We start from the raw sequence: 22,119 nt of genomic DNA on the forward strand, positions 1-22,119 counted from the left end.
GCTACCCTGCCGCCCCTCCACTCTAACCACTAGGCTACCCTGCCGGCCCTCCACTCTAACCGCTAGGCTACCCTGCCGCCCTTCCACTCTAACCACTAGGCTACCCTGCCGCCCCTCCACTCTAACCACTAGGCTACCCTGCCGGCCCTCCACTCTAACCACTAGGCTACCCTGCCGCCCCTCCACTCTAACCACTAGGCTACCCTGCCGCCCCTCCACTCTAACCACTAGGCTACCCTGCCGGCCCTCCACTCTAACCACTAGGCTACCTTGCCGCCGCTCCACTCTAACCACTAGGCTACCCTGCCGCCCCTCCACTCTAACCACTAGACTACCCTGCCGGCCCTCCACTCTAACCACTAGGCTACCCTGCCGCCCCTCCACTCTAACCACTAGGCTACCCTGCTGCCCCTCCACTCTAACCACTAGGCTACCCTGCCGCCCCTCCACTCTAACCACGAGGCTACCTTGCCGCCCCTCCACTCTAACCACTAGGCTACCCTGCCGCCCCTCCACTCTAACCACTAGGCTACCCTGCCGGCCCTCCACTCTAACCACTAGGCTACCTTGCCGCCGCTCCACTCTAACCACTAGGCTACCCTGCCGCCCCTCCACTCTAACCACTAGGCTACCCTGCTGCCCCTCCACTCTAACCACTAGGCTACGCTGCTGCCCCTCCACTCTAACCACTAGGCTACCCTGCTGCCCCTCCACTCTAACCACTAGGCTACCCTGCCGCCCCTCCACTCTAACCACTAGGCTACCCTGCTGCCCCTCCACTCTAACCACGAGGCTACCCTGCTGCCCCTCCACTCTAACCACTAGGCTACCCTGCCGGCCCTCCACTCTAACCACTAGGCTACCCTGCCGCCCCTCCACTCTAACCACTAGGCTACCCTGCCGCCCCTCCACTCTAACCACTAGGCTACCCTGCCGCCCCTCCACTCTAACCACTAGGCTACCCTGCCGCCCCTCCACTCTAACCACTAGGCTACCCTGCCGGCCCTCCACTCTAACCACTAGGCTACCCTGCCGCCCCTCCACTCTAACCACTAGGCTACCCTGCCGCCCCTCCACTCTAACCACTAGGCTACCTTGCTGCCCCTCCACTCTAACCACTAGGCTACCTTGCCACCCCTCCACTCTAACCACTAGGCTACCCTGCCGCCCCTCCACTCTAACCACTAGGCTACCTTGCTGCCCCTCCACTCTAACCACTAGGCTACCTTGCCGCCCCTCCACTCTAACCACTAGGCTACCCTGCCGCCCCTCCACTCTAACCACTAGGCTACCCTGCCGGCCCTCCACTCTAACCACTAGGCTACCTTGCCGCCGCTCCACTCTAACCACTAGGCTACCCTGCCACCCCTCCACTCTAACCACTAGACTACCCTGCCGCCCCTCCACTCTAACCACTAGGCTACCCTGCCGCCCCTCCACTCTAACCACTAGGCTACCCTGCCGGCCCTCCACTCTAACCACTAGGCTACCCTGCTGCCCCTCCACTCTAACCACTAGGCTACCCTGCCGCCCCTCCACTCTAACCACGAGGCTACCTTGCCGCCCCTCCACTCTAACCACTAGGCTACCCTGCCGCCCCTCCACTCTAACCACTAGGCTACCCTGCCGGCCCTCCACTCTAACCACTAGGCTACCTTGCCGCCGCTCCACTCTAACCACTAGGCTACCCTGCCGCCCCTCCACTCTAACCACTAGGCTACCCTGCTGCCCCTCCACTCTAACCACTAGGCTACGCTGCTGCCCCTCCACTCTAACCACTAGGCTACCCTGCTGCCCCTCCACTCTAACCACTAGGCTACCCTGCCGCCCCTCCACTCTAACCACTAGGCTACCCTGCTGCCCCTCCACTCTAACCACGAGGCTACCCTGCTGCCCCTCCACTCTAACCACTAGGCTACCCTGCCGGCCCTCCACTCTAACCACTAGGCTACCCTGCCGCCCCTCCACTCTAACCACTAGGCTACCCTGCCGCCCCTCCACTCTAACCACTAGGCTACCCTGCCGCCCCTCCACTCTAACCACTAGGCTACCCTGCCGCCCCTCCACTCTAACCACTAGGCTACCCTGCCGGCCCTCCACTCTAACCACTAGGCTACCCTGCCGCCCCTCCACTCTAACCACTAGGCTACCCTGCCGCCCCTCCACTCTAACCACTAGGCTACCTTGCTGCCCCTCCACTCTAACCACTAGGCTACCTTGCCACCCCTCCACTCTAACCACTAGGCTACCCTGCCGCCCCTCCACTCTAACCACTAGGCTACCTTGCTGCCCCTCCACTCTAACCACTAGGCTACCTTGCCACCCCTCCACTCTAACCACTAGGCTACCCTGCCGCCCCTCCACTCTAACCACTAGGCTACCCTGCCGGCCCTCCACTCTAACCACTAGGCTACCTTGCCGCCGCTCCACTCTAACCACTAGGCTACCCTGCCACCCCTCCACTCTAACCACTAGACTACCCTGCCGCCCCTCCACTCTAACCACTAGGCTACCCTGCCGCCCCTCCACTCTAACCACTAGGCTACCCTGCCGGCCCTCCACTCTAACCACTAGGCTACCCTGCTGCCCCTCCACTCTAACCACTAGGCTACCCTGCCGCCCCTCCACTCTAACCACGAGGCTACCCTGCTGCCCCTCCACTCTAACCACTAGGCTACCCTGCCGCCCCTCCACTCTAACCACTAGGCTACCCTGCCGCCCCTCCACTCTAACCACTAGGCTACCCTGCCGCCCCTCCACTCTAACCACTAGGCTACCCTGCCGGCCCTCCACTCTAACCGCTAGGCTACCCTGCCGCCCCTCCACTCTAACCACTAGGCTACCCTGCCGGCCCTCCACTCTAACCGCTAGGCTACCCTGCCGCCCTTCCACTCTAACCACTAGGCTACCCTGCCGCCCCTCCACTCTAACCACTAGGCTACCCTGCCGGCCCTCCACTCTAACCACTAGGCTACCCTGCCGCCCCTCCACTCTAACCACTAGGCTACCCTGCCGCCCCTCCACTCTAACCACTAGGCTACCCTGCCGGCCCTCCACTCTAACCACTAGGCTACCTTGCCGCCGCTCCACTCTAACCACTAGGCTACCCTGCCGCCCCTCCACTCTAACCACTAGACTACCCTGCCGCCCCTCCACTCTAACCACTAGGCTACCCTGCCGCCCCTCCACTCTAACCACTAGGCTACCCTGCTGCCCCTCCACTCTAACCACTAGGCTACCCTGCCGCCCCTCCACTCTAACCACGAGGCTACCTTGCCGCCCCTCCACTCTAACCACTAGGCTACCCTGCCGCCCCTCCACTCTAACCACTAGGCTACCCTGCCGGCCCTCCACTCTAACCACTAGGCTACCTTGCCGCCGCTCCACTCTAACCACTAGGCTACCCTGCCGCCCCTCCACTCTAACCACTAGGCTACCCTGCTGCCCCTCCACTCTAACCACTAGGCTACGCTGCTGCCCCTCCACTCTAACCACTAGGCTACCCTGCTGCCCCTCCACTCTAACCACTAGGCTACCCTGCCGCCCCTCCACTCTAACCACTAGGCTACCCTGCTGCCCCTCCACTCTAACCACGAGGCTACCCTGCTGCCCCTCCACTCTAACCACTAGGCTACCCTGCCGGCCCTCCACTCTAACCACTAGGCTACCCTGCCGCCCCTCCACTCTAACCACTAGGCTACCCTGCCGCCCCTCCACTCTAACCACTAGGCTACCCTGCCGCCCCTCCACTCTAACCACTAGGCTACCCTGCCGCCCCTCCACTCTAACCACTAGGCTACCCTGCCGGCCCTCCACTCTAACCACTAGGCTACCCTGCCGCCCCTCCACTCTAACCACTAGGCTACCCTGCCGCCCCTCCACTCTAACCACTAGGCTACCTTGCTGCCCCTCCACTCTAACCACTAGGCTACCTTGCCACCCCTCCACTCTAACCACTAGGCTACCCTGCCGCCCCTCCACTCTAACCACTAGGCTACCTTGCTGCCCCTCCACTCTAACCACTAGGCTACCTTGCCGCCCCTCCACTCTAACCACTAGGCTACCCTGCCGCCCCTCCACTCTAACCACTAGGCTACCCTGCCGGCCCTCCACTCTAACCACTAGGCTACCTTGCCGCCGCTCCACTCTAACCACTAGGCTACCCTGCCACCCCTCCACTCTAACCACTAGACTACCCTGCCGCCCCTCCACTCTAACCACTAGGCTACCCTGCCGCCCCTCCACTCTAACCACTAGGCTACCCTGCCGGCCCTCCACTCTAACCACTAGGCTACCCTGCTGCCCCTCCACTCTAACCACTAGGCTACCCTGCCGCCCCTCCACTCTAACCACGAGGCTACCCTGCTGCCCCTCCACTCTAACCACTAGGCTACCCTGCCGCCCCTCCACTCTAACCACTAGGCTACCCTGCCGCCCCTCCACTCTAACCACTAGGCTACCCTGCCGCCCCTCCACTCTAACCACTAGGCTACCCTGCCGGCCCTCCACTCTAACCGCTAGGCTACCCTGCCGCCCCTCCACTCTAACCACTAGGCTACCCTGCCGGCCCTCCACTCTAACCGCTAGGCTACCCTGCCGCCCTTCCACTCTAACCACTAGGCTACCCTGCCGCCCCTCCACTCTAACCACTAGGCTACCCTGCCGGCCCTCCACTCTAACCACTAGGCTACCCTGCCGCCCCTCCACTCTAACCACTAGGCTACCCTGCCGCCCCTCCACTCTAACCACTAGGCTACCCTGCCGGCCCTCCACTCTAACCACTAGGCTACCTTGCCGCCGCTCCACTCTAACCACTAGGCTACCCTGCCGCCCCTCCACTCTAACCACTAGACTACCCTGCCGCCCCTCCACTCTAACCACTAGGCTACCCTGCCGCCCCTCCACTCTAACCACTAGGCTACCCTGCCGGCCCTCCACTCTAACCACTAGGCTACCCTGCTGCCCCTCCACTCTAACCACTAGGCTACCCTGCCGCCCCTCCACTCTAACCACGAGGCTACCCTGCTGCCCCTCCACTCTAACCACTAGGCTACCCTGCCGCCCCTCCACTCTAACCACTAGGCTACCCTGCCGCCCCTCCACTCTAACCACTAGGCTACCCTGCCGCCCCTCCACTCTAACCACTAGGCTACCCTGCCAGCCCTCCACTCTAACCACTAGGCTACCCTGCCGGCCCTCCACTCTAACCACTAGGCTACCCTGCCGGCCCTCCACTCTAACCGCTAGGCTACCCTGCCGCCCCTCCACTCTAACCGCTAGGCTACCCTGCCGCCCCTCCACTCTAACCACTAGGCTACCCTGCCGGCCCTCCACTCTAACCACTAGGCTACCCTGCCGCCCCTCCACTCTAACCACTAGGCTACCCTGCCGGCCCTCCACTCTAACCACTAGGCTACCCCAAGCCTTATTATTACTGAATTAATTCAACTATTATTTGCAAAACGTAGTTTGATTTTGGTCACTGCGTCAATTCATCCATTTCTCAATACTGGAGAATGAGCTAGCTCGCCTCTGCTGATTTTCCCCGCTAGACATTCCTGGGCAGTGCAGTGCTCAGTGGTTTAGGCAGTGCAGTGCTCAGTGGCTCAGGCAGTGCAGTGCTCAGTGGCTCAGGCAGTGCAGTGCTCAGTGGCTCAGGCAGTGCAGTGCTCAGTGGCTCAGGCAGTGCAGTGCTCGTGGCTCAGGCAGTGCAGTGCTCAGTGGCTCAGGCAGTGCAGTGCTCGTGGCTCAGGCAGTGCAGTGCTCAGTGGCTCAGGCAGTGCAGTGCTCAGTGGCTCAGGCAGTGCAGTGCTCGTGGCTCAGGCAGTGAGTGGTGGCTGGCCTAGCAGCAGCTTTGCTATGTAGAGCGACATAGACAGAGAAGGGCCGACAGCCGATAGACTAGAAAAGGTCAATACTGGCCCGATATATCGGCTTGGACGATTATCGGTCGTTCTCAACTACACAGAGCTACACAGAGCTACATAGAGCTACTCAGGGCTACATAGAGCTACACAGGGCTACATAGAGCTACATAGAGCACAGGCAGGTCTTTTTAGAGATGGCTTCCCAAGCAGTTTCTCTCTCCACATCTCCCCCCTTTCTCTATAATTCTCTCTCTCCCTTCCCTCCCTTCCATCTCTCTTTCTCTCTCTCTCTCTCTCCACACCTCACCCCCCCTCTCTCTCTCCCTTCCGTCCCCTCCATCTCTCTCCCTCCCCTCCATCTCTCTCCCTTCCCTTCCCGCCATCTCTCTCTCCCTCCCCTCCATCTCTCTCCCTTCCCTTCCCTCCCCTCCATCTCTCTCTCTCTCTCTCTCCCTTCCCTTCCCTCCCCTCTCTCTTTATCTCTCTCATCCAACCCTATGCCTTTCATTCACATGCTGCTAGCTGTTGGTTCATTTCATTCACTAAGTCAGCTTAATGCATTATCCTCTGGTTCATTCACTAAGTCAGTTTAATACATTATCATCTGGTTCATTCAGGATCTACAGTGACAGGATGTGTTGGGTCTTTTTATGTGGTGGCCTTCCTTCATATACTGACTACAATAGTGAGTCATGTCTTCCTGAATCCAAGTTCCCCTCTCCTCTCCTCTCCTGTCATCTCTTCTCCCTCCTCTGCTGTCATCTCTCCTCTCCTTTCCTCTCCTCTCCTTTCCTTTCCTCTCATCTCTTCTCTCTCTTCTCCTTTCATCTCCTCTCCTCTCCTTTCCTCTCTTCTCTTCTCTTCTCTTCTCTTCTCTTCTCTTCTCCTCTCCTCTCTTCTCCTCTCCTCTCCTCTCCTCTCCTCTCCTCTCCTGTCATCTCTTCTCTCTCCTCTCCTGTCATCTCCTCTCCTCCTCTCCTCTCCTTTCCTTTCCTCTCCTCCCTCTCCTCTCCCCTCCTCTCCTCTCCTCTCCTCCCCACCTCTCCTCTCCTCCCCACCTCTCCTCCCCACCTCTCCTCTCCTCTCCTCTACCCACCTCTCCTCTCCTCTCCTCTCCTCTCCTCTCCTCTCCTCTCCTCTCCTCTCCTCTCCCCTCCCCTCCCCTCCCCTCCCCTCTCCTCTCCTCTCCCCTCTCCTCTCCTCTCCTCTCCTCTCCTCTCCCCTCCCATCTCCTCTCCCCTCGCCCCTCCCATCTCCTCTCCCCTCGCCCCTCTCCTCTCCTCTCCTCTCCCCTCCCCGTCTCATCTCCTCTCCTCTCCTCTCCCCTCCCCTCCCCTCCCTTCCCCTCCCCTCCCCTCCCCTCTCCTCTCCTCTCCTCTCCTCTCCTCTCCTCTCCTCTCCTCTCCTCTCCCCTCCCCTCCCCTCCCCTCCCCTCCCATCCCCTCTCCCCCCTCCCCTCTCCTCTCCTCTCCTCTCCTCTCCTCTCCTCTCCTCTCCTCTCCTCTCCTCTCCTCTCCTCTCCTCTCCTCTCCTCTCCTCTCCCCTCCCCTCTCCTCCCCTCCCCTCTCCTCTCCTCTCCTCTCCTCTTCCTGAACCCAGGTCACCCCTTTAACTCTGCTGTGAGTTTCTACATCAAGTCCATGTCACACCATGACATAACCAACCAGAGTACACAATCTGCTCTGAACAACACAGGGGAGGGTATATAGGGAATAGGGTGCCATTTGAGCCACAGCAGGGATAATGTGCTCCTGACTGTAGTTGTGCCAGAGATCCTGACTGACGTTGTTTCGGTGTCATCGCGGCCAACGTGTGGGTGGATGAGGTGGGTAGGTGCACCTGGACCTCGCTGGGTGTGTGTGTGTGTGTGTCTGTGTGTGTGTGTGTTTGTGTGTGTGCGCGTACTGTAGGTGCGTAAGTGCGTAGGTGTGTGTGTACCTGGTCCTTGCAGGCCCCAGTACAAAGGAAATCTAGCAATGCCTCTAACAGCTTTATCAGCTCAGTCCAAGGGTTCAGAGACAGCCTGGAGAGGGGAGTGGACCAACTGGTTTAGTGGCTAGCTGCTCTGACGGGGACTACAGGCAGGCAGGCAGGCAGGCAGGCAGGCAGGCAGGTATCCAGCCTGACCACAGCATCTGATAGAAGGGATGTATCCCAAATGACACCTATTCCACCTATTCCACCTAACCTATTCTGGTCAAGAGTCGTGCACTATGAAGGTAACAGGGTATCATTTGGGAGGCACTGCCGAGTGTTCAGAAAGCTTCCTTCACTCAGGCCCCTCTCTCTACGCCTTAGCCTGACATCTCTATCCACCCTGATACCTCTAACATACCCTTTAATCTAAATATATCCACCCTGATACCTCTAACATACCCTTTAATCTATATATATCCACCCTGATACCTCTATCATACCCTTTAATCTATATATATCCAGTGATACCTCTAACATACCCTTTAATCTAAATATATCCACCCTGATACCTCTAACATACCCTTTAATCTATATATATCCACCCTGATACCTCTAACATACCCTTTAATCTAAATATATCCACCCTGATACCTCTAACATACCCTTTAATCTATATATATCCACCCTGATACCTCTAACATACCCTTTAATCTATATATATCCACCCTGATACCTCTAACATACCCTTTAATCTATATATATCCACCCTGATACCTCTAACATACCCTTTAATCTAAATATATCCACCCTGATACCTCTAACATACCCTTTAATCTATATATATCCCCCCTGATACCTCTAACATACCCTTTAATCTATATATATCCCCCCTGATACCTCTAACATACCCTTTAATCTATATATATCCACCCTGATACCTCTAACATACCCTTTAATCTATATATATCCACCCTGATACCTCTAACATACCCTTTAATCTATATATATCCCCCCTGATACCTCTAACATACCCTTTAATCTATATATATCCACCCTGATACCTCTAACATACCCTTTAATCTATATATATCCACCCTGATACCTCTAACATACCCTTTAATCTATATATATCCACCCTGATACCTCTAACATACCCTTTAATCTATATATATCCCCCCTGATACCTCTAACATACCCTTTAATCTATATATATCCAGTGATACCTCTAACATACCCTTTAATCTATATATATCCACCCTGATACCTCTAACATACCCTTTAATCTATATATATCCACCCTGATACCTCTAACATACCCTTTAATCTATATATATCCCCCCTGATACCTCTAACATACCCTTTAATCTATATATATCCACCCTGATACCTCTAACATACCCTTTAATCTATATATATCCCCCCTGATACCTCTAACATACCCTTTAATCTATATATATCCCCCCTGATACCTCTAACATACCCTTTAATCTATATATATCCCCCCTGATACCTCTAACATACCCTTTAATCTATATATATCCACCCTGATACCTCTAACATACCCTTTAATCTAAATATATCCACCCTGATACCTCTAACATACCCTTTAATCTATATATATCCACCCTGATACCTCTAACATACCCTTTAATCTATATATATCCACCCTGATACCTCTAACATACCCTTTAATCTATATATATCCACCCTGATACCTCTAACATACCCTTTAATCTATATATATCCCCCCTGATACCTCTAACATACCCTTTAATCTATATATATCCAGTGATACCTCTAACATACCCTTTAATCTATATATATCCACCCTGATACCTCTAACATACCCTTTAATCTAAATATATCCCCCCTGATACCTCTAACATACCCTTTAATCTATATATATCCACCCTGATACCTCTAACATACCCTTTAATCTATATATATCCCCCCTGATACCTCTAACATACCCTTTAATCTATATATATCCACCCTGATACCTCTAACATACCCTTTAATCTATATATATCCACCCTGATACCTCTAACATACCCTTTAATCTATATATATCCACCCTGATACCTCTAACATACCCTTTAATCTAAATATATCCACCCTGATACCTCTAACATACCCTTTAATCTATATATATCCACCCTGATACCTCTAACATACCCTTTAATCTATATATATCCACCCTGATACCTCTAACATACCCTTTAATCTATATATATCCCCCCTGATACCTCTAACATACCCTTTAATCTATATATATCCACCCTGATACCTCTAACATACCCTTTAATCTATATATATCCCCCCTGATACCTCTAACATACCCTTTAATCTATATATATCCACCCTGATACCTCTAACATACCCTTTAATCTATATATATCCACCCTGATACCTCTAACATACCCTTTAATCTATATATATCCACCCTGATACCTCTAACATACCCTTTAATCTATATATATCCACCCTGATACCTCTAACATACCCTTTAATCTATATATATCCACCCTGATACCTCTAACATACCCTTTAATCTAAATATATCCACCCTGATACCTCTAACATACCCTTTAATCTATATATATCCACCCTGATACCTCTAACATACCCTTTAATCTATATATATCCCCCCTGATACCTCTAACATACCCTTTAATCTATATATATCCACCCTGATACCTCTAACATACCCTTTAATCTATATATATCCACCCTGATACCTCTAACATACCCTTTAATCTATATATATCCAGTGATACCTCTAACATACCCTTTAATCTATATATATCCCCCCTGATACCTCTAACATACCCTTTAATCTATATATATCCACCCTGATACCTCTAACATACCCTTTAATCTATATATATCCAGTGATACCTCTAACATACCCTTTAATCTATATATATCCACCCTGATACCTCTAACATACCCTTTAATCTATATATATCCACCCTGATACCTCTAACATACCCTTTAATCTATATATATCCACCCTGATACCTCTAACATACCCTTTAATCTATATATATCCACCCTGATACCTCTAACATACCCTTTAATCTAAATATATCCCCCCTGATACCTCTAACATACCCTTTAATCTATATATATCCACCCTGATACCTCTAACATACCCTTTAATCTATATATATCCCCCCTGATACCTCTAACATACCCTTTAATCTATATATATCCACCCTGATACCTCTAACATACCCTTTAATCTATATATATCCCCCCTGATACCTCTAACATACCCTTTAATCTATATATATCCACCCTGATACCTCTAACATACCCTTTAATCTATATATATCCACCCTGATACCTCTAACATACCCTTTAATCTATATATATCCACCCTGATACCTCTAACATACCCTTTAATCTATATATATCCAGTGATACCTCTAACATACCCTTTAATCTATATATATCCACCCTGATACCTCTAACATACCCTTTAATCTAAATATATCCACCCTGATACCTCTAACATACCCTTTAATCTATATATATCCACCCTGATACCTCTAACATACCCTTTAATCTATATATATCCCCCCTGATACCTCTAACATACCCTTTAATCTATATATATCCCCCCTGATACCTCTAACATACCCTTTAATCTATATATATATCCACCCTGATACCTCTAACATACCCTTTAATCTATATATATCCAGTGATACCTCTAACATACCCTTTAATCTATATATATCCACCCTGATACCTCTAACATACCCTTTAATCTATATATATCCACCCTGATACCTCTAACATACCCTTTAATCTATATATATCCCCCCTGATACCGCTAACATACCCTTTAATCTATATATATCCACCCTGATACCTCTAACATACCCTTTAATCTATATATATCCACCCTGATACCTCTAACATACCCTTTAATATATATATATCCACCCTGATACCTCTAACATACCCTTTAATCTATATATATCCAGTGATACCTCTAACATACCCTTTAATCTATATATATCCCCCCTGATACCTCTAACATACCCTTTAATCTATATATATCCACCCTGATACCTCTAACATACCCTTTAATCTATATATATCCCCCCTGATACCTCTAACATACCCTTTAATCTATATATATCCACCCTGATACCTCTAACATACCCTTTAATCTATATATATCCCCCCTGATACCTCTAACATACCCTTTAATCTAAATATATCCACCCTGATACCTCTAACATACCCTTTAATCTATATATATCCAGTGATACCTCTAACATACCCTTTAATCTAAATATATCCACCCTGATACCTCTAACATACCCTTTAATCTATATATATCCACCCTGATACCTCTAACATACCCTTTAATCTATATATATCCCCCCTGATACCTCTAACATACCCTTTAATCTATATATATCCCCCCTGATACCTCTAACATACCCTTTAATCTATATATATCCCCCCTGATACCGCTAACATACCCTTTAATCTATATATATCCCCCCTGATACCTCTAACATACCCTTTAATCTATATATATCCCCCCTGATACCTCTAACATACCCTTTAATCTATATATATCCACCCTGATACCTCTAACATACCCTTTAATCTATATATATCCCCCCTGATACCTCTAACATACCCTTTAATCTATATATATCCCCCCTGATACCTCTAACATACCCTTTAATCTATATATATCCCCCCTGATACCTCTAACATACCCTTTAATCTATATATATCCACCCTGATACCTCTAACATACCCTTTAATCTAAATATATCCACCCTGATACCTCTAACATACCCTTTAATCTATATATATCCCCCCTGATACCTCTAACATACCCTTTAATCTATATATATCCAGTGATACCTCTAACATACCCTTTAATCTATATATATCCACCCTGATACCTCTAACATACCCTTTAATCTAAATATATCCACCCTGATACCTCTAACATACCCTTTAATCTATATATATCCCCCCTGATACCTCTAACATACCCTTTAATCTATATATATCCCCCCTGATACCTCTAACATACCCTTTAATCTAAATATATCCACCCTGATACCTCTAACATACCCTTTAATCTATATATATCCAGTGATACCTCTAACATACCCTTTAATCTATATATATCCAGTGATACCTCTAACATACCCTTTAATCTATATATATCCACCCTGATACCTCTAACATACCCTTTAATCTATATATATCCACCCTGATACCTCTAACATACCCTTTAATCTATATATATCCACCCTGATACCTCTAACATACCCTTTAATCTATATATATCCACCCTGATACCTCTAACATACCCTTTAATCTATATATATCCACCCTGATACCTCTAACATACCCTTTAATCTATATATATCCCCCCTGATACCTCTAACATACCCTTTAATCTATATATATCCACCCTGATACCTCTAACATACCCTTTAATCTATATATATCCACCCTGATACCTCTAACATACCCTTTAATCTATATATATCCACCCTGATACCTCTAACATACCCTTTAATCTATATATATCCACCCTGATACCTCTAACATACCCTTTAATCTATATATATCCACCCTGATACCTCTAACATACCCTTTAATCTATATATATCCAGTGATACCTCTAACATACCCTTTAATCTATATATATCCAGTGATACCTCTAACATACCCTTTAATCTATATATATCCAGTGATACCTCTAACATACCCTTTAATCTATATATATCCACCCTGATACCTCTAACATACCCTTTAATCTATATATATCCACCCTGATACCTCTAACATACCCTTTAATCTATATATATCCACCCTGATACCTCTAACATACCCTTTAATCTATATATATCCCCCCTGATACCTCTAACATACCCTTTAATCTAAATATATCCCCCCTGATACCTCTAACATACCCTTTAATCTATATATATCCACCCTGATACCTCTAACATACCCTTTAATCTATATATATCCACCCTGATACCTCTAACATACCCTTTAATCTATATATATCCCCCCTGATACCTCTAACATACCCTTTAATCTATATATATCCCCCCTGATACCTCTAACATACCCTTTAATCTAAATATATCCCCCCTGATACCTCTAACATACCCTTTAATCTATATATATCCCCCCTGATACCTCTAACATACCCTTTAATCTATATATATCCACCCTGATACCTCTAACATACCCTTTAATCTATATATATCCAGTGATACCTCTAACATACCCTTTAATCTATATATATCCCCCCTGATACCTCTAACATACCCTTTAATCTATATATATCCCCCCTGATACCTCTAACATACCCTTTAATCTATATATATCCACCCTGATACCTCTAACATACCCTTTAATCTATATATATCCACCCTGATACCTCTAACATACCCTTTAATCTATATATATCCACCCTGATACCTCTAACATACCCTTTAATCTATATATATCCCCCCTGATACCTCTAACATACCCTTTAATCTATATATATCCACCCTGATACCTCTAACATACCCTTTAATCTAAATATATCCACCCTGATACCTCTAACATACCCTTTAATCTATATATATCCAGTGATACCTCTAACATACCCTTTAATCTATATATATCCACCCTGATACCTCTAACATACCCTTTAATCTATATATATCCACCCTGATACCTCTAACATACCCTTTAATCTATATATATCCACCCTGATACCTCTAACATACCCTTTAATCTAAATATATCCACCCTGATACCTCTAACATACCCTTTAATCTATATATATCCACCCTGATACCTCTAACATACCCTTTAATCTATATATATCCCCCCTGATACCTCTAACATACCCTTTAATCTAAATATATCCAGTACCTCTATCTCTGAGCTCAAATGACTCAGAAACACCTTAACAGCTGACACATTATATCATGTTAAATGTGTATCAGGTTTAAAACGCCTCGTGGAAGAGTTTGTTTGTGTCGTGTTGAGATTTCCATATACGAGCACACACACACACACACACACATTCAGTGTTTGGTGGAATGGGGTCAAAGGTGACTCACCCATTTCCTGGGTCTGCCTCTCGGTCTCTTCTCTCCAGAGGCCAGGGCTTTCTGCAAAGCAAACACAAGACTCGTCATTAGACACAACATATAGAAACTAAATCTAGAAATAAATCTAGAAAAATATAAAAAAATAAATCTAGAAAAATATTAAGAAATAAATCTAGAAAAATATTAAGAAATAAATCTAGAAAAATATAAAGAAATAAATCTAGAAAAATATTAAGAAATAAATCTAGAAAAATATTAAGAAATAAATCTAGAAATAAATCTAGAAAAATATAAAGAAATAAATCTAGAAATAAATCTAGAAAAATATAAATAAATAAATCTAGAAAAATATTAAGAAATAAATCTAGAACAAAATCTAGAAATAAATCTCATATATGATAGTTGTTATTTATTTATCCCCCCTGCAGGATAACAGAAAAAACAAGGGAGGAAGGGATAGAGAGGGGGGGTGGAGGAGGAGAGGAACGGGTTCTACATAGAACCTAAAAGGGTTCTTCAAAGGGTTCTCCCATGGGGACAGCCAAATAACCGTTCTGGAACCCTTCTTTCTAAGAGTGTATAACTGATGGTAAGTGGCTCGGTCTTTCAGCTGGTCCGAACACTACCAGCTTCACTGTAATCAGTCCACTATGGGCCCTGGTCAGAAGTACACTCTTCCGTTGTCTTTAGAAAAAAGGGTTCCAACAGGTTCTTCCAATGTCTCCCACAGGGGAACCACGTAGAACCCTCTCGGGGGGGAAATGTTTCTACATGGAAACCCGACTGAGTGCTCCCTAAAAGGGTTCTTCCACTGTCTCCCACAGGAGAACCCTTTTTGGTTCCAGGTAGAACTCTTTTGGGTTCCATGTAGTTGGGTTATCGCTGCACCTGCGATATAATCTGGCAGATATGTGTACGTGACCAATAACATTTAGACGGTAACTGTCTCAGACGGTAGAGCAAAACGGCTTCTTCTTCTCGTGTCTCTGTGACTGCCTCGTCCTCCTCCTCTTCCTCCTCCTCTACCTCCTCCTTTTCTACCTCCTCCTCTTCCTCCTCTACCTCCTCCTTTTCTACCTCATCCTCCTCTTCCACCTCCTCCTCCTCCTCCTCTCCCTCCTCTTCAACCTCCTCCTCCTCATCCACCTCTTCCACCTCCTCTCCCTCCTCTTCTACCTCCTCCTTCACCTCCTTCTCTTCTACCTCCTCCTCCTCTTCAACCTCCTCCAACTCCTCCTCCTCTCCCTCCTCTTCCACCTCATCGTCTCCCTCCTCTTCCACCTCCTCCTCTCCCTCCTCTTCCACCTCATTGTCTCCCTCCTCTTCCACCTCCTCCTTCACCTCCTCCTCTTCCACCTCATCCTCCTCTTCCACCTCCTCCTCATCTTCCTCCTCTTCCAACTCCTCCACCTCCACCAGGAAGCCAAGAGCCAGGTTCCAGGGGAATTCTAGTCTAGGTATCCCTTACCCAACCAAACAGGAATGCACGGTAAATATAGCGTGGCTTTGCGATGGTAACTGAGTCAATCTGAGTGTAGTGATGACTGGGTGGGAAACTATGCTATGTTGTACTTATCAGGAAAGGCATTGATGAATGGCCAATGCAATTTCCCTTGAAGGCCTCCATTATCAGCCAAATAGTGATCATTTTGTGCAAAAAAAACTCCAATTCAGACAGGCTCACCGGGCTAAAGATGGGCCATCAACTCTTACCGCCCTATGGCCAGTCCTCCCCTGTCTCAGAGAGATCCCCTCTGCAGGTGGCTCGTCTCACAGCCTCATCTCTCTGCTGAGATTATCTCTTATCTGCCAAACACACACACACTCCTACCGCTCTCGAGGTCACTAGCCTATCAGTCACCTAACGTCAAAGCACAACTACATCCCAACAAGCCTAAAAGGAAGTGAGATGATGATTCACAGACTAGAGCCAACTACATCCCAACAAGCCTAAAAGGTAGTGAGATGATGATTCACAGAATAACACATTTTATGTTGACATTTTTTCCTCAGGGACATTTTCAACGTGTGTCTGAAGACGAGCTCGAATTTTCTACATTCCACCCTTATTCCCATGGTGTGCTGCAGACAGACGAGATGCCCCCAGACAGGGGCCGTGTCTCAGATTCCATGGTGTGCTGCAGACAGACGAGATGCCCCCAGACAGGGGCCGTGTCTCAGATTCTATGGTGTGCTGCAGACAGACAAGATGCCCCCAGACAGGGGCCGTGTCTCAGATTCCATGGTGTGCTGCAGACAGACGAGATGCCCCCAGACAGGGGCCGTGTCTCAGATTCCATGGTGTGCTGCAGACAGACGAGATGCCCCCAGACAGGGGCCGTGTCTCAGATTCCACCCTATTCCCTAATTAGTGCGCAACTTCTGACCAGAGGCATTTGGGACACAGAACATGTTTACAGCAGGGACTAAGTCAGACTGGAACTTGGCTGGAACAAATTCTTATTTTCAATGACGGCCTTCAGGGAGTTCAGGGATTCGATCTTGCAACCTTTCGGTTATTAGTCCAACGCTCTAACCACTAGGCTACCTGCCACCCCTAACAACAGGAGGAGGAGGACAGGAGGAGGAGGACAGGAGAAGGAGGACAGGAGGAGGAGGACAGGAGGTGGGGGACAGGAGGAGGAGGACATGAGGAGGACAGTAGGAGGAGGACAGGAGGAGGAGGACAGGAGGAGGAGGACAGGAGGAGGACAGGAGGAGGAGGACAGGAGGAGGAGGACAGGAGGTGGAGGACAGGAGGAGGAGGACATGAGGAGGACAGTAGGAGGAGGACAGGAGGAGGACAGGAGGAGGAAGACAGGAGGAGGACAGGAGGAGGAGGACAGGAGGAGGAGGACAGGAGGAGGACAGGAGGAGGAGGACAGGAGGAGGACAGGAGGAGGAGGACAGGAGGAGGAGGACAGGAGGTGGAGGACAGGAGGAGGAGGACAGGAGGAGGACAGGAGGAGGAGGACAGGAGGAGGAGGACAGGAGGTGGAGGACAGGAGGAGGAGGACATGAGGAGGAGGACAGGAGGTGGGGGACAGGAGGAGGAGGACAGGAGGAGGAGGACAGGAGGAGGAGGACAGGAGGTGGAGGACAGGAGGAGGAGGACAGGAGGAGGAGGACAGGAGGAGGAGGACAGGAGGTGGGGGACAGGAGGAGGAGGACAGGAGGAGGAGGACAGGAGGAGGAGGACAGGAGGTGGAGGACAGGAGGAGGAGGACAGGAGGAGGACAGGAGGTGGAGGACAGGAGGAGGAGGACAGGAGGAGGACAGGAGGAGGAGGACAGGAGGAGGAGGACAGGAGGTGGGGGACAGGAGGAGGAGGACAGGAGGAGGACAGGAGGAGGAGGACAGGAGGAGGAGGACAGGAGGTGGAGGACAGGAGGAGGAGGACATGAGGATGACAGTAGGAGGAGGACAGGAGGAGGACAGGAGGAGGAAGACAGGAGGAGGACAGGAGGAGGAGGACATGAGGAGGACAGTAGGAGGAGGACAGGAGGAGGACAGGAGGAGGACAGGAGGAGGAGGACAGGAGGTGGAGGACAGGAGGAGGAGGACATGAGGAGGACAGTAGGAGGAGGACAGGAGGTGGAGGACAGGAGGAGGATGACATGAGGAGGACAGTAGGAGGAGGACAGGAGGAGGAAGACAGGAGGAGCAGGACAGGAGGAGGAGGACAGGAAGTGGAGTAGGAGTAGGGCAGGAGGAGGAGGACATGAGGAGGACAGTAGGAGGAGGACAGGAGGAGGAAGACAGGAGGAGCAGGACAGGAGGAGGAGGACAGGAAGTGGAGTAGGAGTAGGGCAGGAGGAGGAGAGGTCGGAGGAGGTCAGGAGGTGGATTAGGAGTAGGGCAGGAGGAGGAGAGGTCGGAGGAGGTCAGGAGGTGGAGTAGGAGTAGGACAGGAGGAGGAGAGGTCGGAGGAGGTCAGGAGGTGGAGTAGGACAGGAGAACAGGAGGAGAGGAGGAGGAGAAAGAGGTTTAAATGAGCAGACTGGTACACTGTATATGGATCAGGATCCAACAATGACTGTCTCAGTCATGTCTCAGCCTGTCTCAGCCTCCAGTATTTATGCCGTAGTAGTTTGTGTGTCGGGGGGCTAGGGTCAGTTTGTTATATCTGGAGTACTTCTCCTGTCCTATTCGGTGTCCTGTGTGAATCTAAGTGTGCGTTCTCTAATTCTCTCCTTCTCTCTTTCTCTCTCTCGGAGGACCTGAGCCCTAGGACCATGCCCCAGGAATACCTGACATGATGACTCCTTGCTGTCCCCAGTCCACCTGGCTGTGCTGCTGCTCCAGTTTAAACTGTTCTGCCTTATTATTATTCGACCATGCTGATCATTTATGAACATTTGAACATCTTGGCCATGTTCTGTTATAATCTCCACCCGGCACAGCCAGAAGAGGACTGGCCATCCCACATATGCTCTCTCTAATTCTCTCTTTCTTTCTCTCTCTCGGAGGACCTGAGCCCTAGGACCATGCCCCAGGAATACCTGACATGATGACTCCTTGCTGTCCCCAGTCCACCTGACTGTGCTGCTGCTCCAGTTTCAACTATTCTGCCTTATTATTATTCGACCATGCTGGTCATTTATGAACATTTGAACATCTTGACCATGTTTTGTTATAATCTCCACCCGGCACAGCCAGAAGAGGACTGGCCACCCCACATAGCCTGGTTCCTCTCTAGGTTTCTTCCTAGGTTTTGGCCTTTCTAGGGAGTTTTTCCTAGCCACCGTGCTTCTTCACCTGCATTGCTTGCTGTTTGGGGTTTTAGGCTGGGTTTCTGTACAGCACTTTGAGATATCAGCTGATGTACGAAGGGCTATATAAAATAAATTTGATTGATTGATTGACTGCCGCTGCTCAGTGGAGAATATATCTATATCTATATATATATCTATACCTATATCTATATACACTGCTCAGAAAAATAAAGGGAACACTAAAATACATCCTAGATCTGAATGAATTAAATATTCTTATTAAATACTTTTTTCTTTACATAGTTGAATGTGCTGACAACAAAATCACACAAAAATGATCAATGGAAATCCAATTTATCAACCGATGGAGGTCTGGATTTGGAGTCACACTCAAAATTAAAGTGGAAAACCACACTACAGGCTGATCCAACTTTGATGTAATGTCCTTAAAACAAGTCTAAATGAGGCTCAGTAGTGTGTGTGGCCTCCACGTGCCTGTATGACCTCCCTACAACGCCTGGGCATGCTCCTGATGAGGTGGCGGATGGTCTCCTCAGGGATCTCCTCCCAGACCTGGACTAAAGCCTCCGCCAACTCCTGGACAGTCTGTGGTGCAACGTGGCGTTGGTGGATGGAGCGAGACATGATGTCCCAGATGTGCTCAATTGGATTCAGGTCTGGGGAACGGGCGGGCCAGTCCATAGCATCAATGCCTTCCTCTTGCAGGAACTGCTGACACACTCCAGCCACATGAGGTCTAGCATTGTCTGGCATTAGGAGGAACCCAGGGCCAACCGCACCAGCATATGGTCTCCCAAGGGGTCTGAGGATCTCATCTCGGTACCTAATGGCAGTCAGGCTACCTCTGGCGAGCACATGGAGGGCTGTGCGTCCCCCCAAAGAAATGCCACCCCACACCATGACTGACCCACCGCCAAACCGGTCATGCTGGAGGATGTTGCAGGCAGCAGAACGTTCTCCACGGCGTCTCCAGACTCTGTCACGTCTGTCACGTGTTCAGTGTGATCCTGCTTTCATCTGTGAAGAGCACAGGGCGCCAGTGGCGAATTTCCCAATCTTGGTGTTCTCTGGCAAATGCCAAACGTCCTGCACGGTGTTGGGCTGTGAGCACAACCCCCACCTGTGGACGTCGGGCCCTCATACCACCCTCATGGAGTCTGTTTCTGATCGTTTGAGCAGACACATGCACATTTTTGGCCTGCTGGAGGTCATTTTGCAGGGCTCTGGCAGTGCTCCTCCTTGCACAAAGGCGGAGGTAGCGGTCCTGCTGCTGGGTTGTTGCCCTCCTACGGCCTCCTCCACGTCTCCTGATGTACTGGCCTGTCTCCAGGCAGCGCCTCCATGCTCTGGACACTACGCTGACAGACACAGCAAACCTTCTTGCCACAGCTCGCATTGATGTTCCATCCTGGATGAGCTGCACTACCTGAGCCACTTGTGTGGGTTGTAGACTCCGTCTCATGCTACCACTAGAGTGAAAGCACTGCCAGTATTCGAAAGTGACCAAAACATCAGCCAGGAAGCATAGGAACTGAGAAGTGGTCTGTGGTCCCCACCTGCAGAACCACTCTTTTATTGGGGGTGTCTTGCTAATTGCCTATAATTTCCACCTGTTGTCTATTCCATTTGCACAACAGCGTGTGAAATTTATTGTCAATCAGTGTTGCTTCCTAAGTGGACAGTTTGATTTCACAGAAGTGTGATTGACTTGGAGTTACATTGTGTTGTTTAAGTGTTCCCTTTATTTTTTTTTGAGCAGTGTGTATAATATATATCATGTCATCTAGACAGAGGTACTGAAGGGAGGATCACGCTAATCTCCACAACGCTGGGTGGCCTTGGAGCCTGATTATAATACTATGTTAATGACTGGAATGATTGAATGCATAAACTTAGGGATACAAGTTTCCACATATCCAGGGCTGTGCCAGACAACTAGTACCTAAATACATCATCTGATATGATCATGTTACAACACGTTTAAACCACTGAGGTCATAATTAACACGGCACAATGCTTTGGATAGGCCAGAATCTTAGCCAATCCTGAGGCCATAATTAACCCGGCACAATGCTTTGGATAGGCCAGAATCTTAGCCCATCCTGAGGCCATAATTAACACGGCACAATGCTTTGGATAGGCCAGAATCTTAGCCCATCCTGAGGCCATAATTAACACGGCACAATGCTTTGGATAGGCCAGAATCTTAGCCAATCCTGAGGCCATAATTAACACGGCACAATGCTTTGGATAGGCCAGAATCTTAGCCAATCCTAAGGTCATAATTAACACGGCACAATGCTTTGGATAGGCCAGAATCTTAGCCAATCCTGAGGCCATAATTAACACGGCACAATGCTTTGGATAGGCCAGAATCTTAGCCAATCCTGAGGCCATAATTAACACGGCACAATGCTTTGGATAGGTCAGAATCTTAGCCAATCCTAAGGTCATAATTAACACGGCACAATGCTTTGGATAGGTCAG

The 22,119-nt window shown here is 49.0% G+C and overlaps 1 protein-coding gene across 1 annotated transcript in view; it reads right to left on the bottom strand.

The window, feature by feature from the left end:
• hmga2 (high mobility group AT-hook 2) overlaps positions 1–22,119 on the bottom strand; it is a 100,466-nt gene that overhangs the window by 65,590 nt on the left and 12,757 nt on the right. The window contains exon 3 of the mRNA XM_036945350.2: positions 14,906–14,956. Coding sequence (XP_036801245.1) covers positions 14,906–14,956 — 51 coding nt within the window. The remainder of the gene's footprint in view (positions 1–14,905; positions 14,957–22,119) is intronic.

This window comes from Oncorhynchus mykiss, chromosome 15 (assembly GCF_057628025.1).
Source record: "Oncorhynchus mykiss isolate SJ-2025 chromosome 15, ASM5762802v1, whole genome shotgun sequence".
Lineage (NCBI taxonomy): Eukaryota > Metazoa > Chordata > Actinopteri > Salmoniformes > Salmonidae > Oncorhynchus > Oncorhynchus mykiss.